This window comes from Neoarius graeffei, chromosome 16, assembly GCF_027579695.1.
Source record: "Neoarius graeffei isolate fNeoGra1 chromosome 16, fNeoGra1.pri, whole genome shotgun sequence".
Taxonomy (NCBI): Eukaryota; Metazoa; Chordata; class Actinopteri; order Siluriformes; family Ariidae; genus Neoarius; species Neoarius graeffei.
The window spans coordinates 52,596,897-52,613,978 of record NC_083584.1 but is presented as its reverse complement, the minus strand read 5'-3'; the positions used below and the strand labels follow the sequence as shown (position 1 = coordinate 52,613,978).

The window sequence follows — 17,082 nt, the reverse complement described above, 5'->3', positions numbered from 1 at the left end:
TTTGTACAGAGCCCGAGTGTTTCCTGGACTCCTGTACCATCTCTATCTTGCATCCGTCAATGGAAACAGCAGTCAGAGCAGATCTCTGGATCTTCTGTTGCACTCATCAGGAGCCTCTACTTGAAGCTTCATAGCAGCATCCAACCATTTGGGCCCACAGAGAGCAGGGAACCCAGATACTCCTCCATCTGCATGTTTTTACGGAGAACTGATGATGTTTATACTCAGACCAAACTATCTGTCCCCAAGAACAAATGAATTAACGTTGCACATAATCAAATGCGTCCATGTTTAAATTGAACTACTGAGATCTGCTTTATTTGACGTATAAAAAGCTTTATGTTCAGAAAACGAGACGAAGTCCAGTTTCCTCATATCAATTTCAACTGCTGAGTAATTGTTTGCTTGTTTTATTTAATTAGTTAGCATGTTTTTGGGAAGAAGGAGAAAATATGAGAGTCCAGAGAAAGTGGACAGAGACACGGGGACAGAACATGCGCAACTCTGCACTGGCAGTAACGAGAGTCCAGAAGTGAAGCGGTGATCCTGGAGCTGTGAGGAATCAACACTGGAGGAGCCGTCTCTGTCTTTCTCCCTCTCCCTCTCACACACACACACACACACAATGCCATGAGGTTCCTCCAGGCTCACTCAGTAATATGACTGATGAGTTATTAAATTATCAACAGCTTTATACAGCTCATGTGGATAACAACCACCACCAGCACCTTGTACATTTCAGACAAATCAAGAGAAGAGAAGATGGAGAATGTGTCCTCTGCCCTGCTCAATACCATAAAGTCCTGCTAGAGGGCAGTAGTGAGCGCACTGGGGAACGACTGGAACAACTACAGGCTGGAGTTTTAGGAGCAGTCATTATATATAAAATAAATAATTAAAAAAAAAAAACCAAACCACGTTCATGGGATAAAGTAAACTAAAATGATCCAATTACCAACAAGTTCTATGAAGACAGCTTCTCGGACCACAGACATCATGGTGGTTTAGATTCACTGATCCAAATTTCACCAGTATTTTTGAAAAGCAGAACACAGCACAAACCCAGGCCTCAACTGCTGACTAAATGGCTGCCTACCTGTAAAGCTGCTGAGAGGAAATAGTCTTCGAGCTATGAATTATGCCTCTAATAGAGATCTTGCAGTCACGTGACCGGAAAGTACACAACCGCCATCGTGTCGGTCAAAAACACCGCTGAATACTGCTGCACTCGTGTACAGAATGGATCAATTTCAACCGACAGACTACACGGCTCATTTTTCTAATGAACAGATAACTAGATACATGTCTAAAATAAACGACCTACAGATTTGTGACCCTTATGGCTTTCCGGACGGAGTTTTCACGACCGGATTTTGAACTGCCAGCGGAATACCCGGACGTGTATAATTACCTCATCAACTTTCCCTCGCTGTTCAGTGGTGAAGCACTGCGTGCTTATAAATCTCTGGACAGTTATCTTTACAGAAATTCAGGATTTGTCAGCGACTCAGATGTGGCATCTTGTAAACAAGAAAATGATCCTCACTGGATGGGTAAGTCACTTGAGTATTGAGTATAGCACTGACCAGCCGATTATAGAATAGAATAAGGTAATTCCAAATCGTCCGTCTTGTTTACATGGATCTGGCGTTGGAGAGGTAGAGGCTTGGCAGTGGAGGTTTGAGTAGCTGTTTACTGAGCTTAGTCAACAGGCCGGCTCTGCCTGCAGCCTCGCTTTTGCTCCCGACGCCGCCGCCTCCGCTTTGCTTCCGATAACAATCCACGGAGACCCCGCTGGTCTCGCAATCTCGTCCGGAATGGTTTTTTTTTTTTTCTCGTCCTGAATGTTGTGCATGCGATGGAAATTGCTACAAACCGTCATTTTCTGCTGGAAACCAATGTCCAGCAAGTCCATACGGTTGTAGTGGATATTGAAGTCCGGTACAGACGAACAACATGCAAAAATACACACAAAAAACATAAAAACCGTGCACAGGTAGGGAGAGCTTGTAGCCGCAGCCATTGTAGTAGAATTGTATATAGTAGGGTTTTCCAGAAGAAAAGGTAGAAGTAAAAGCAGAAGTAGAACGCGGAATATGGCGTTTGACCGACACGATGGCGTCTGTCACAATCTGGATCGGCTGTGACGTCACATGCAAGTGCTCCATACCCTGCGACACAATGCTAACATGTGCAAGTCCATTTACATGAGAATAAAAAAAGGCTACACAAGTAACGATAAGCCAAACGCTGAGTTTCGCCACCTAAAAACACTGGGAATCCCGAGGGGTTCGCCTTCAGCCCGATTTCCACACGCCAGGGTTGACATGTCGCTCAGCCCATGCTCTAAAGCAAAATAAAAGTCATTCGTAATCTTTATTTTATTAGCATTTTTATTTAAATGTAAAAGCAAGACAAGTTACATTCAAAATTACTACTACTACTATTATTGTTACCATTATCTCGCCCGCGATGGAGTAAGCAGGGTGAGGTATTGTAATCAGTTTGTTTGTTTGTGTGTCTGTTAACAATCTAGACGGTTGCACCAATTGACTTCAAATTTTCAGTGTAGGTGGGTGATCGTCCGTAGAGTACCTGATTAAATTTTGGGGGTAATCAGGTCAAGGTCACCAGAAAGACCGACCTTTCGGTCAAAATAACATTTTCCATTATAACTCCAAAACGCTTGCCGATAGACACGTTTACTATTAGGAGCCTATAGGAGCTCCCATATTGCCTTTCATTTGGCACCATGATCTTTGACTTTGAAAGTTTAAACTCAAGATCACAGATTTTCAGAGGGCTGTAACTTGAAAACGGTTGATGGTGGACAGAGATGCGTCTTATTTACCAGCTGGGAGGTCCGTATCGTGAAATGCCGTGACCGAGGTCTTGAAAGTACTGGCCGAGGTCAGTATTAAAGGCCGAGGTCACGGTGTTTCACCATACGGACCGACCTTAAGCTGGTAAATATATTTTTTTTTTCTTTACCAAATTCTAACAGAAAACGAGAGCGCCTGAAAGGGAAAACCGAGCCGAGGTGAGCCACCATTTTGAATCCTCATTCACGGCTGGAATGCAAATGGCTTCCTCCTCGGTATACAAGCGCACTTCCATGGCAGGAAAAAAACAAACAAACAAACAAACAAACAAACAAACACCACTACATTTTGCCGCCTATGTAGTCCCCTGTTTAAACAAAATTGAGTCATTCAGGATTCAGCCATGTTTTTGCTCGGCGTTAGCAACAGTTAGAGGTTTTTAGCTTTCTCCTGAAATGTTTTCTTTTATTTCTTCTTCCTCAGGGTAGTAAAACTCGCTTTCGCTGTGAACACTGTTGTTATTGATGCTGTAAAATGAATGCTATTTTGAATCCTCATTCACGGCTGTAATGCAAATTGCTTCCTCCTCGGTATACAAGTGCACTTCCATAGCAGGAAAAAAACTACATTTTGCCGCCTATGTCGTCCCCTATTTATACAAATAGGAGTCCTTCAGGATTCAGCCATGTTTTTGCTCGGCGTTGGCAACAGTTACAGATTTTTAGTTTTCTCCTGAAATGTTTTCTTTTATTTCTTCTTCCTCAGGGTAGTAAAACTCGCTTTCACTGTGAACGCTGTCGTTATCGCTATCCATGCTGTAAAATTAATGCTATTCTCCTGAGAAATGCTGGCAAACATTTATAAGATTTTTGATAATCTTATAAATAAATCTTATTAAAAAAAAAAAAAAGATAAATGCTGACAAAAAAAAAATGCTACTATGGTTGTTGTTGTCAACAAGTGAGTCGCCAGAGGTCTGTAACCAGGGTCCGTACTGTAGGATACGGACCCGCTTGCCAGCCAATCAAAGCGCAGGATTTGATGGAAACTGCACCGCGAAAAAAACAATGACCGTGATCAACTTATAGGAAGTGCAATCCGGGCTTTCATTTGGCACCATGACCTTTGACCTTGAATGACTCTGAAATGTCAAACTCAAGGTCATGGATTTTCATCAGACTATAACTTGATAGCTGATTATTGAGAAATATTACCATTATCAACAAACAGGTATAAAATAAGTGTTCCCGGGCGAGGTTCGTTTTGCCTGGCAACACTTATTATTATTATTACTATTTCTTTATGGAACCGGTTCTGTTGGCAGTCAAACACACCCAAGCCTTTAGATGAGGTGGTACACTTATGCACGTGTTTATGATGACAAATTATACAAAATATATTTGTTAAAAAAAATAACATTTCAAGTGTCATTATTCATCAAATAAGCACCAATACACTTTTCTTCACAAACCTCTAAAACAGCTGCCTGAATACAAAGGGTGAGTTACTGGCACAGGCCGACTGCTAACTTCCCAGTTTAGCTCATAAACAGCTTTGGCACCATTTGGTTAACAAGTCAGGTGTAAGACTCACACTCGGCGCCAGTGTCGAAAGCCCTGAACGCTGAGGATGAACAACACGAGGAGTGGTTCTTGGCCCAGACTCAACCTGTACAGACACGGCACGCTCACCGCTCGGCCCTGACTCAGAGTCAAAGCTGACCTGAGTACAGCAACCTCACCGACTGATCACAAACAGCCACACCCAGCGATGATTAATACGCAAAACAAAAAGCTAGCCGAGGCGCACTCAACACAGTTCCCAGCCCTGGTCCTGCAGAACCCCATGTCCTGTACACGTGGCCCGCCTCGAAACTACACTGAACTCCATTTCCCCGTGCTCTGGCTGTGTAAACAGGACACGTTCTCATAACCTTAATCAGGCACAACCGTAGGGGGTTAAATATAACAGACGTGATTCGAATTCGCGATGGTACACTGACGTTTCAACATGATACACTGCACTGTGCCACTTTTAGGACAAACTCATTGAACTCAGTTGAACTTTACCACCATCTGCTATTGGTATTCATCTCCACTGTACTTCCATTCATTTTCTCTTTTCTTTTCTCATATTTCACGCCACACAATTAACAGTTATTCCATGAAATCGAGTCATACATGAGCTGATAGCTGATGAGGCGCGTAGCACAATGCAAAAAACTGAATTTGAGGAGAAAATTCCTTAATACTAGTGAAGTTATCTTGCTGCATGGACAGATCATTTTACTTGACAAGACATCTTGGAATGAGTTGGTTACAATCTAGAACTAGTTTTAATAATCTCGGGCCATTATTAAAAAATGTTCTGTTTCCAGTCCACCGGCCGGGTGAATGCCGTTTGTGCTAGGGATGTTAACCGATGACCGTTTGACCGATGGTTGACCGAATCAACGTCAACTGGTTAATTTTTTTTTGGTTGTCGGTGAAAAAAAAAAAAAAATCAATCGTTTTGAAGCTGCCGATTTTGGAGCGGAGAACCTGGAATTCTGTGTTATAAACGCTTGGGGCATGCCATGCGGTGTAAGGACGACAGCTGACAAATCAGAAACACCCATTCAGTCATGTCCCGCCCTCCCGCCCCAGTTAAAGACAGCTGACAAATCAGAAACACCCATTCAGTCATGTCCCACCCCAGTTGAACACAGCTGTCACTCGGCGAAAGAAGAAAAGTGTAGACACAGGCTTTTTAGCTTACAAATTACTATTCTGTTTTTTTTTATTATTATTAGAAGGCACAGGGATGTGATTTGTGGATGGTGAAATTATCTGAATTTTAGCTGGGGGTCTGAGGGCCGTAGGCCCCCAGCTGGTCCAGGGCAGCACCCTGGTGGGGGGACAAGGGGGGGCGAAGCCCCCCGAAGCTCCTGGGTTCTGGGGTTTTCTGACTTAAAAATTGTACTAAAATGACAAGCAAACACACAAGAAAAAACTTGTCATGATTAACAAATTCAAGCCGATTTCATGGTCAACATGCAACTCTGAGCCCCTATAGTAAATTCAATGATTCTTAACTGACAAAAAGCCAAAACATGAAACCTAAAAATGTCATTCTAAATTAAATCATCTGCATTAGAATAAATAGAAAATTGTATAACGTCACATCCATAACGGAATTTCGTCACATCCATAACGCTGACTTTTCCTTCCGAAACTCTGCATGAAATACTAAATATTTTAAACAAAGATTTTTTAATATTCACCTTGGACCCCTTTATCAAATGGATATCTCCATTTCGACATTAGGTTTACAAATTTCACAGAGTTTGATAAAAATGTACAGTCACCCAAGAAAAGTGATACTTTTTCTGTCACATCCATAACGCATCTTTTATTGGCATTTTCTGGCATGCCCTAGATGTACTATGGGAATTGTTCTTGTTCTATCACTTTTCTCCAGTATGGTACAGCCTTAAAATATGCAACACCTGTTTAAATACTGGGAGACAATAAAACATGCACTGGGTCATTTGTTGCCATTTTGAGTTCAAGTGTCACGTCCATAACGCTGGAATTGCTCATAAGGAAAAACAAAATTTATACTTTCAATTACTGTAGAAGTTGAACATACCTAAATGTGCCTTTTCAAACAAACATGATGCAACATAAGAATTCATCCACCATTATTTATTAAACTCTATTGCTCCTGGTAGTCTCCCGGTTTGCTTCTTATGTATGGCAACTTCTAATATTTGATCAAGTTACTGCACACCCCGTTTAGACAGGGTAACAGGATTGACACAAAAAAATTAGTCATGCATAGACTACTTACCAAAACTGAATTTTTAAGTAAATATTCTCAGATTCAGTTAATTTCGCCATCCATATAAAAGGTGAGAATATGTAGATCCTTGGCAACAAATAATTTCAATAATAGCTTTTGGGAGCATTTATTTTTGTTATGTGATTAATCACGGTAACAGAACTGACACAAACCTCTGGGACAGGTACAAAAATTAACAAAAAATCGAAAAATCTCTTTTCTTAATGGCATTTTCAATTTGTGACATCATATGTCCATTGTGGTTTCCACAGTCTTGTCGTTGAACATGAAAAAGTTTCAATTCCACCTTTGTCTAACATTAAGAATCATGTCTGAAAAAAAAGTCTCTTTTCAGTGGAACAGCCATTTTCGCTCATTTTCGACCCTAAAATTTGCTACAAAATGCACATTTATGAACCAAAGTAGTCAAATTTTGAAATGCAAGGTAGAACTGATAATGTTTTATCATATGAGACCATAAAAAGGTTTTAGAAATCTCAAAATGTAAACAAAACACGTCCGGACAAAAAAATACGTTTTCTGTGAAATTGACTCATATACAGAACTGTACAGTGTTCACTCACTCGAGGATTTTCATATGCAAGAATAAAAAAAATCACTTTTTCACTCAACAACATTCACAAAAAATGCGTTTGCAATTAATTGGGCTCCACTGTTTTTATCATTTCACCCGCGCATCAGACCCTCGGCCAATTGAAAATGTCTTTCATGCACTTTTCTCCCTCATGAGAATTTTGAAAAGTTGGCAAGTATGTATTATTTGCACTAACATTTTAATATTGAATAAACAAATCAAAATTGTGTATAATTCCCTTACATCCACGCTGTGGGAAAAGTTTTGAGCGAAAATTAAAACTAACTTGGAGTGAAAAAGGTGAAATAATCTGTGATGAAGTTGGCAGAGACTCTGAGGTAAAGTGAGAGGACGCGGGAGGGGGGAGGGGTCAAGCATCAGTCACTACGTTTACATGCACGTAGAGAGAATCGAATTTCTGCCGTTGCTCGACTGAAATCGAAGTTCAAAATGCCATGTATACACCTTAATTCGGCTGAAATTGAATTGAACTTGATTTCTCGGAATCGAGCTACACTACCTAGTTTATGCAATTTCTGCTGAGCTACTTGGGGCTTTCTGTGCGGAGTTTGCATGTTCTCCCCGTGTCCGCGTGGGTTTCCTCCGGGTGCTCCGGTTTCCCCCACAGTCCAAAGACATGCAGGTTAGGTTAACTGGTGACTCTAAATTGAGCGTAGGTGTGAATGTGAGTGTGAATGGTTGTCTGTGTCTATGTGTCAGCCCTGTGATGACCTGGCGACTTGTCCAGGGTGTACCCCGCCTTTCGCCCGTAGTCAGCTGGGATAGGCTCCAGCTTGCCTGCGACCCTGTAGAAGGATAAAGCGGCTACAGATAATGAGAAGAATATACTATAAAACGATGTAGGTAGAAAGAAATTTAAACAAACGGCAATAAAAGAAATTATCGATGTTTTTTCTCACATCCTAACTTAGCGTCCACTCACTTCCTGGTTCGTTCACAACCTGCGAGACCTATTTACTCAATCTAGGTCAGCTGAACTGATGGTATTAACTTCTCGCAGGATCTCACACACCACAACACGTGCTCTCGAGAAGTGCAGATACAAGTGTGACTAAGTAAAGTAATGAATTCAATAATCTCATTTACCCCATATAGGATGAAACTGTTTCCTGTTAATGACTGTTGTTATTGTTCAAATCTTAAAGAGATTTTATGAAGTTTGTGAAATACTGGTATTTCATATTTTCAGTGTTTATGATGTTGAACTAATATTTCTAATGAATTCTTATTCAGTGTTAATGTTTAAAGTAAGCAAATAAAAGCAAAAAATTGATTTTATCAATATTTTTCCTTTATTTTTAAAAGCTTGTTCGTGTCCTTGTTACATTAGCAACCGGGTAAATATTTATGGATTTTATCATACATTGTAGAGCAGGAGTTATCTTAACAACTATGTTATATTTTCTTATATGGTCAATGCTTCATGGAAATAAAAGTTGTTTTCAGTTGTAAATTGTTTTAAGTGACTCCCTCTATGTCACATTTTGGTAACCCCATTTCATGGACTGACCCATATCCAAATATAGTGGATTTTTTGTGTGCCAGATATTGGATGTGAAATGAAGAAAATGTTTGTGGTTGTGCGAATTTCCCATTACAGGAATTAATACGTTAGCCTATTACCAAACATCTAGTTAGATTTGTACAAAGAGAGACAGAAAAAAAAGGTGTCTTTTTGTTTGTTTTACGATCTTGGTTGCACTTGATTCCATTGGAAATTACTCTACAAATACACATTTGACAAAGACGATAGAATGGCTATGGTACAAGTATGACTGGAAATTAGGGCTGTAACGATATGCGTATCGAAATCGAAATACGCAGAGCCACGATCCGTGTCGCAATACAAGAAGGCAGAATCGCGGTACACCCTTTCAAACTTCTCCTCAGCCCAAAAACAGAGGTGCTTCCAAACTTCAATTTATGAATACTTTACTTTTTATTTAAATTACATTTTAAACTTACTTAAATTACTTTTATTTTTTATATCTATTAGTAAGTCGTTTTTTCGCCGACCTGCGACAATCTTCTGCGAGTCACGCAACGTCCACACTCGCCACTGGCAGAGCATTCATTTCTTTTAAGCGGTCGCCATTCTGGTTGCGACGCGGGGAGCGAATCTGTAAACAAGCAGCTCATTGGCTGGCTAGGTGTGCCACAAGCCAATCACAATCACTTGACCGGAAAGGCATGTCTGCTTGGGCGGAAGCCTTCTGCGGCAGTTACATTTTGACACGCGAGCAATGTTTCACCATAAAAATTCCGTAATTTCCATCTGTTTTCCGCGATCACAGAAAATCATTGGCCCTATGAGAGTGAGACAGTGAGAGCGCCACCCCCCCAAAAAAAATCTTAACGGATTTACACGATTTGGAAAAATGACTTTCAGAACCGAAAAAAACAGAGCTTCCGGCTCAACAGTATTATTTTGAGAAATAAAACAATCTTTGGATATACATTTGTTCATTTTTGCATACATATTACTCATTCTCTGCAGTGGTCTGAATTATTTGTTATTAAATAGTTAATGTAAGTAAGTAAGTGTTAATAAGTCAAATTTACTACTTTTAAAAAACATTTTTAAAAAAAATCGTGGGCGTATCGAATCGTGGGTCAAAAATCGCGATACGAATCGAATCGTGAGTTGGGTGTATCGTTACAGCCCTACTGGAAATTATTTTTGTATTTTGATACTGAATGAAGAAATGGGTTGTTCCATAAGGCATAAGTTTTCAGATCTAAATAGGCTTATGAAAGTGTGTTCCATAGCAGTAGGCAAATAATATATGAGGGGGAAGTTGTTTTTGTGCCAGATATTGGATGGGAAACGAAAAAAATGTTTGTATGAATTTCCTATTTCAGGAATTAATATATGTTAATACCAAACATGAAGAAAGATTTTACAAAGAACAATGTCTTTTTGTTTGTTTTCAACCTTTGAGGTGTTGAAAATTTATTACTGAAAATCTGGCAGAATGTGCTATTAAAGAAAAGATAAAAAGAAAATAGTCTGTGTGTGCTGTGAAGTGGTTTGAAAAAATGAAATCGGAATCGGCCAAAATCGGTATCGGCAGGTCACACTCCATGGAAAATCAGAAATGGCCCAAAAAATCACAATCGGTGCATCTCTAGTAAAAACTAAACTTTAACTTCAATTTTGGTGAGTAATTTTCATAAATTTAAAAGACAGGTTTTCCACCAACATCAAGCCCAGCAAACTAATGGCCTGCCCTGTAATGTAAAGTTGGGTCGAGGAATGAAACCAGGCAGGGTTCTGGTAAAAATTGTTTTAGCTGTCTTCTCTTAAAGAACTTAGAATTTAGATTGAACTGAATAATCTCAAATGCTTCTTGTAGCTTTAAAATAGTCCCAGCAGGTGACTCTGAAGAAAAATACTGTGTGTTTGAACACCGCCCGCTGTAAACACTTTGCATACACCCCAATGACCGACTCCACCGACCGCCACGACACCATCGTGCACAATTCCCTCATCGGCACAGTGGAGCACCACAAATTGCTACCTGGTCTGTGGGAAACACTGCACCCAGACAGATTTTGTTTCATATTAATGAACTCAGTCTCCATTTACTTTGACAGAAAGCGAGGACACACCACTGAGCCAATAGCTGAGAGCTTATGAGATTGAAGGGAAGAGGCCGGGGCTTCCAGGCAGCGTTGGTTCATACGGGATTCAAAACACCTGCGAGAATCATCTAGTTTTATTGCCTTTGTGGAAGACACAACGACAACCTGCCAGAGGCAGACCGAGCCAGTGATGGACATTTTAAAAGTTATAAACGGAAGAACTCCAGCAGCAGAGCTTCACCAGTGCATTTCCTTCAACGTTCTAGCACTGTGCAACTTGACCCACCATCCTTCAAGATACAAAGAACACTTGCAGTCAAGACTCCTCTCTATACGATCAAGCTGACTGACGCGGACTTTACAAGGCCATCCTGTTTATTCAGCGAGTTAACCGTTTAATCCATCAGAGAAACATTTACTCCACTCCACTCCTCTCTCCTTCACCCACTACAGCTATGGTCTGAACATTTCCTCTGATTGGTACGACCTCCATGAGAAAGTGAAAAGTGCTACACTATATACAAGTCTCAAGCCAAAACAGAGGTTTTTTGTATGCCATCATGTACTTAAATACTGAGAAAAGCAACTCGTCATATTATTTGAAAATAACGGACCATACCTGAGGTTTACCTCCAGCCTTGGTGGAAGGCTCGGTACTTTCTGCTTCATTCATGCTCTTCCCATTTTCATTAATATCCACCTCTTCTTCCGCAGAATTAACTTCTTCTGCCTCTTCTTCATCATCATCACTCTCATCATCACTTCCAGAATCTTCAAGCCCGGAGAAGACACTCTCCTCACTGTCTGAGAGATCATCGATCCCTTCATCAAGATGACCACTCTGTGGAGTGAAGAGCTGCAAAATAAACAGGACGTCACTTTAACCATGGAGTTTTTCACCCCACGGTAAATTCAGAACACCTTGACAGTGCCATGAGGAGCTGATTCAGAAGTTTAAATGAGGTACAATGACTGCATGCTCCCTTCAGTTTGCAGTTCTAATGCACACAGCAGAGTACCTGCACCCAGTCAGCGAGATCTGATCATATACACATCCCAAAGTGTCTACATTTAACTCTAAACACTATCGCAGTAAAAACACACACACCACACGTTGGGACAAAGTACCAATAAAAACGGAATGCAATGATGTGGAAGTTTCAAAATTCCATATTTTATTCAGAATAGAACATAGATGGCATATCAAATGTTTAAACTGAGAAAATGTATCATTTAAAGAGAAAAATTAGGTGATTTTAAATTTCATGACAACAACACATCTCAAAAAAGTTGGGACAAGGCCATGTTTACCACTGTGAGACATCCCCTTTTCTCTTTACAACAGTCTGTAAACGTCTGGGGACTGAGGAGACAAGTTGCTCAAGTTTAGGGATAGGAATGTTAACCCATTCTTGTCTAATGTAGGATTCTAGTTGCTCAACTGTCTTAGGTCTTTTTTGTCGTATCTTCCGTTTTATGATGCGCCAAATGTTTTCTATGGGTGAAAGATCTGGACTGCAGGCTGGCCAGTTCAGTACCCGGACCCTTCTACGCAGCCATGATGCTGTAATTGATGCAGTATGTGGTTTGGCATTGGCATGTTGGAAAATGCAAGGTCTTCCCTGAAAGGGACGTCGTCTGGATGGGAGCATATGTTGCTCTAGAACCTGGATATACCTTTCAGCATTGATGGTGTCTTTCCAGATGTGTAAGCTGCCCATGCCACACGCACTAATGCAACCCCATACCATCAGAGATGCAGGCTTCTGAACTGAGCGCTGATAACAACTTGGGTCGTCCTTCTCCTCTTTAGTCCGAATGACACGGCGTCCCTGATTTCCATAAAGAACTTCAAATTTTGATTCTTCTGACCACAGAACAGTTTTCCACTTTGCCACAGTCCATTTTAAATGAGCCTTGGCCCAGAGAAGACGTCTGCGCTTCTGGATCATGTTTAGATACGGCTTCTTCTTTGAACTATAGAGTTTTAGCTGGCGACGGCGGATGGCACGGTGAATTGTGTTCACAGATAATGTTCTCTGGAAATATTCCTGAGCCCATTTTGTGATTTCCAATCCAGAAGCATGCCTGTATGTGATGCAGTGCCGTCTAAGGGCCCGAAGATCACGGGCACCCAGTATGGTTTTCCGGCCTTGACCCTTACGCACAGAGATTCTTCCAGATTCTCTGAATCTTTTGATGATATTATGCACTGTAGATGATGATATGTTCAAACTCTTTGCAATTTTACACTGTCGAACTCCTTTCTGATATTGCTCCACTATTTGTCGGCGCAGAATTAGGGGGATTGGTGATCCTCTTCCCATCTTTACTTCTGAGAGCCGCTGCCGCTCCAAGATGCTCTTTTTATACCCAGTCATGTTAATGACCTATTGCCAATTGACCTAATGAGTTGCAATTTGGCCCTCCAGCTGTTCCTTTTTTGTCCCTTTAACTTTTCCAGCCTCTTATTGCCCCTGTCCCAACTTTTTTGAGATGTGTTGCTGTCATGAAATTTCAAATGAGCCAATATTTGGCATGAAATTTCAAAATGTCTCACTTTCGACATTTGATATGTTGTCTATGTTCTATTGTGAATACAATATCAGTTTTTGAGATTTGTAAATTATTGCATTCCGTTTTTATTTACAATTTGTACTTTGTCCCAACTTTTTTGGAATCGGGGTTGTATAGTCGCAACACTCTAGACCATATAGAGTGTATTTCTGATTAGTTTAAAGTGATCTTCATTGAAAAGAACAGTGCTTTTCTTTCAAAAATAAGGAAATTTCAAAGTGACCCCAAACTTTTGAACGGTAGTGTATACACATATACATACAGGCACACATAGACACAAATTATATACATTCACACACACACACGTGTGTGTGTGTGTGTGTGTGTGTGTGTGTGTGTGTGTATGTACTGTATATAATGTGTCTATGTGTGCCTGTATGTATGTATGTATGTATATATACATACATACTCAATATACAGACAGACAGACACACACTATATACATGCACACAATATACAGACAGACAAACACACAGTATACAGACAGACACACACACTATATACATTCACACAAACTATATACATACACACACTATACACATACACACACTATACATACACACACTATACACATACACACACTATACACACATACACACTATACACACACACACTATACACACACTATATACATACACACTATACACACATACACACTATACATACACACACTATACACATATACACACTATATACATACACACTATACATACACACACACTATACACATATACACACACACACTATACACACTATACACATACACACACTATACACATACACACACTATACATACACACACTATACATACACACACTATACACACACACACTATACACACACACACTATACACACTATATACATACACACTATACACACACTATACATACACACACTATATACATACACACTATACACACATACACACTATACACACACTATACACATACACACACTATACACACTATACACACACACACTATACACACTATACACACACACACTATACACACTATATACATACACACTATACACATATACACACTATACATACACACACTATATACATACACACTATACACACACTATATACATATACACACTATACATACACACACTATACACACTATACATACACACACTATACACACACTATATATATAGAGAGAGAGACAGGCTGTATCGGTCTGATGCCCTCCTGAGCAGCTCCCCAGCGCTGACTGTTATGTGATTATAACCCGTTGTATGGCTGTGTTGTGTGTTTGAGACTCTCTGCCCGCTAAGTTTAAGATATTAACGCTCTTACTTCTTCCTCTTCTTCCTCAACGTTTCTTTTCTTGGCTGTAAGTTTACTCATCGCGCCGTGCTGCTGCGCTTCGGCTCGGCTCCCCGCTCACACACGCCGGACCTGCTGCTGCTGCTACCACGTGGGTCTCAATGAGGTCAGAGGTCAAAGGTTAAAATCATCTCCAAAACGTTCAGAAACGATTGTGAGCTGTTATTATATATCATTAATATACAAGGACAATTCCTAATAAAAACAGCCGAGTATTTGCTGTCATGAGGAATTCACTTAACAATTAAAAATAAAAGTTCGTTGACGTTTGAGGCGGAAGGAGAAAGGTCAAATGTGAAACTACTGGAAGTAACTAACAAAATAAATTAAATTAACTGCGTTTGGTCTTAAATTCATATAAAATACATGCGCTGAGTAAACCGTTTCCGCGAGCGCGGTTGCTTTTTATTTTCGTGCCTGAACAAAAGTTTATTTCAGCGCGTATTAGTGACGTCACAAAACGGCGACTCGCACGCGCCTGTGCGGCGGCTGTTCCCTACGCAGTTGATGGAGCGGGTGTTGTGGTGGGAGTTTCCCCGGAGCGCTGCTGGACTGAGCTGAGGGTTTATCCGCTTCGGTATGAGCTGCATGCCGCGGACTGGGACACGGAACACCGGGAGGAAACAGACTGAAGTGCCGCTCACGGCGAGCCCGTGCTCAGAGTTTATATTTTAGTTAAACGGGTTTCTCTGTTAGCTTGTTTAGCCATCGAGCTAATGCTGTCGCTTATCTGTTGTAGCTAGTGCGCGAACTCCGCGGCCTGACCTGAAGCGAGCTGCTTTATCCCGCTCTCGGACATGGAGTTTCACCCCGCCGGCTCTGTGCTGCTGCCTGGGAGCAACGTGCCTGCTTTCCTCACCAAACTGTGGACGCTGGTCGATGATCCAGAGACCGACCCCTTAATCTGCTGGAGTCCAGTAAGTTCAGTACTCGCTAGCCTAGCCTAGCTTAGCCTAGCCAGCTAACGAACAGCAGTGTTCCGAGTGAGCCCGGTGAAGTTACTGAGCCGAGCCGACCCGAGCCGAGCCCGCAGCGGTGTTAGCGGTTTGCTGCTGTCACTGTTATTCATGGTGCTTTTTAGTTAAATGTTTTGTTTATTTAAATCAGTGCTGCTGAGCTGTTTGTTTATTGATGATGGCTTTGGCTGAAGAGGAGCACCAGCTGCTACTTGATGGCTTTAGACAGCGCTGTGTTTGTTTATAGAGTCATTACACTGAAATATGTTGAGGCTCTCCGGAAGTGACGTGTGTGAGTGATTAAGGAGCGCGTGTGCTCTGGGCTGTAATCTCCTTTAAAGTGAGCTGAAGCAGTGAGCCGGTGTTTCAGTGCGCTGCAGGCACAGGCAACACACACAGTATCAACGCCTCTCTCTCTCTCTCTCTCTCTTCCTTACTGTCTTTCTGTCTCTCATATCTCCTTTCTCTGTCCCTTTTTCTCTCTCTCATTGACTCCTTTTCTTTCTCTTTGTCTCCTTTCTGTCTTTCTCTCTCTCTCCTCTTTCTAATTCTGTCTCCTTTCTCTTTGTGTCTCTCGCCATCTCCTTTCTCTCTCTTTGTCTCCTTGCTGTATCTCTCACCGTCTCCTTTCTCTTTCTTTCTCACTCTCCTTTCTCTTTCTAATTCGGTCTCCTTTCTCATTGTCTCTCTCGCCATCTCCTTTCTCTCTCTGTCCCTTTTTTCTCTTTTTCTTGCTGTCTCCTTTCTTTCTGTTCCTCTTACTGTCTTTCTCTGTCCCTTTTTCTGTCTCTCTTGCTGCCTCCTTTCCCTTTTTCTTTGTCTCCTCTCTCCCTTTTCTCTTTCTAATTCTGTCTCCTTTCTCTTTGTCTCTCTTGCCATCTCCTTTCTCTCTCTGTCTCCTTTCTCTTTCTTTCTCACTCTCCTTTCTCTTTCTAATTCGGTCTCCTTTCTCTTTGTCTCTCTCGCCATCTCCTTTCTCTCTCTGTCCCTTTTTTCTCTTTTTCTTGCTGTCTCCTTTCTCTTTCTGTTCCTCTTACTGTCTCCTTTTTCTCTGTCCCTTTTTCTGTCTCTCATTGACTCCTTTTTTCTGTCTCTCTCGCTGTCTCCTTTCCCTTTTTCTTTGTCTCCTCTCTCTCTCTCTCCCTTTTCTCTCTTTCTAATTCTCTCCTTTCTCTCTGTCCCTTTTTCTCGCTGTCTCCTTTCTGTCTTTCTCTGTCACTTTTCTCTTTCTGTCTCTCTCGCCATCTGCTTTCTGTCTCTCTTGTCATCTTTCTTGCTGTCTTTTTTTTCTCTCTGTTCCTTTCTCTCTCTCTCTGTGTGTGTGTGTCCCTTTTTTCTCTTTCTCACCGTCTCACCCCGCCCCTCCA

At 41.2% G+C, this 17,082-nt stretch overlaps 2 protein-coding genes across 7 annotated transcripts in view; one reads left to right on the top strand and one right to left on the bottom strand.

Moving 5' to 3' along the window:
* Window positions 1-14,987, bottom strand: part of bop1 (BOP1 ribosomal biogenesis factor) — a 137,562-nt gene extending 122,575 nt beyond the window's left edge. Inside the window, exons 1-2 of the mRNA XM_060943161.1 lie at window positions 14,730-14,987; window positions 11,465-11,701 (exon numbers count right to left, since the gene is read on the bottom strand). Of these exons, the coding sequence (XP_060799144.1) occupies window positions 11,465-11,701; window positions 14,730-14,780 (288 nt within the window). The 5' untranslated portion in view covers window positions 14,781-14,987. The remainder of the gene's footprint in view (window positions 1-11,464; window positions 11,702-14,729) is intronic.
* Window positions 14,988-15,248: 261 nt separating this feature from the next.
* hsf1 (heat shock transcription factor 1) overlaps window positions 15,249-17,082 on the top strand; it is a 69,419-nt gene continuing 67,585 nt past the window's right edge. For all 6 annotated transcript variants that reach the window (XM_060943164.1, XM_060943166.1, XM_060943167.1 and 3 more), the window contains exon 1: window positions 15,249-15,676. In XM_060943164.1, the coding sequence (XP_060799147.1) occupies window positions 15,557-15,676 (120 nt within the window). In that variant the 5' untranslated portion in view covers window positions 15,249-15,556. The remainder of the gene's footprint in view (window positions 15,677-17,082) is intronic.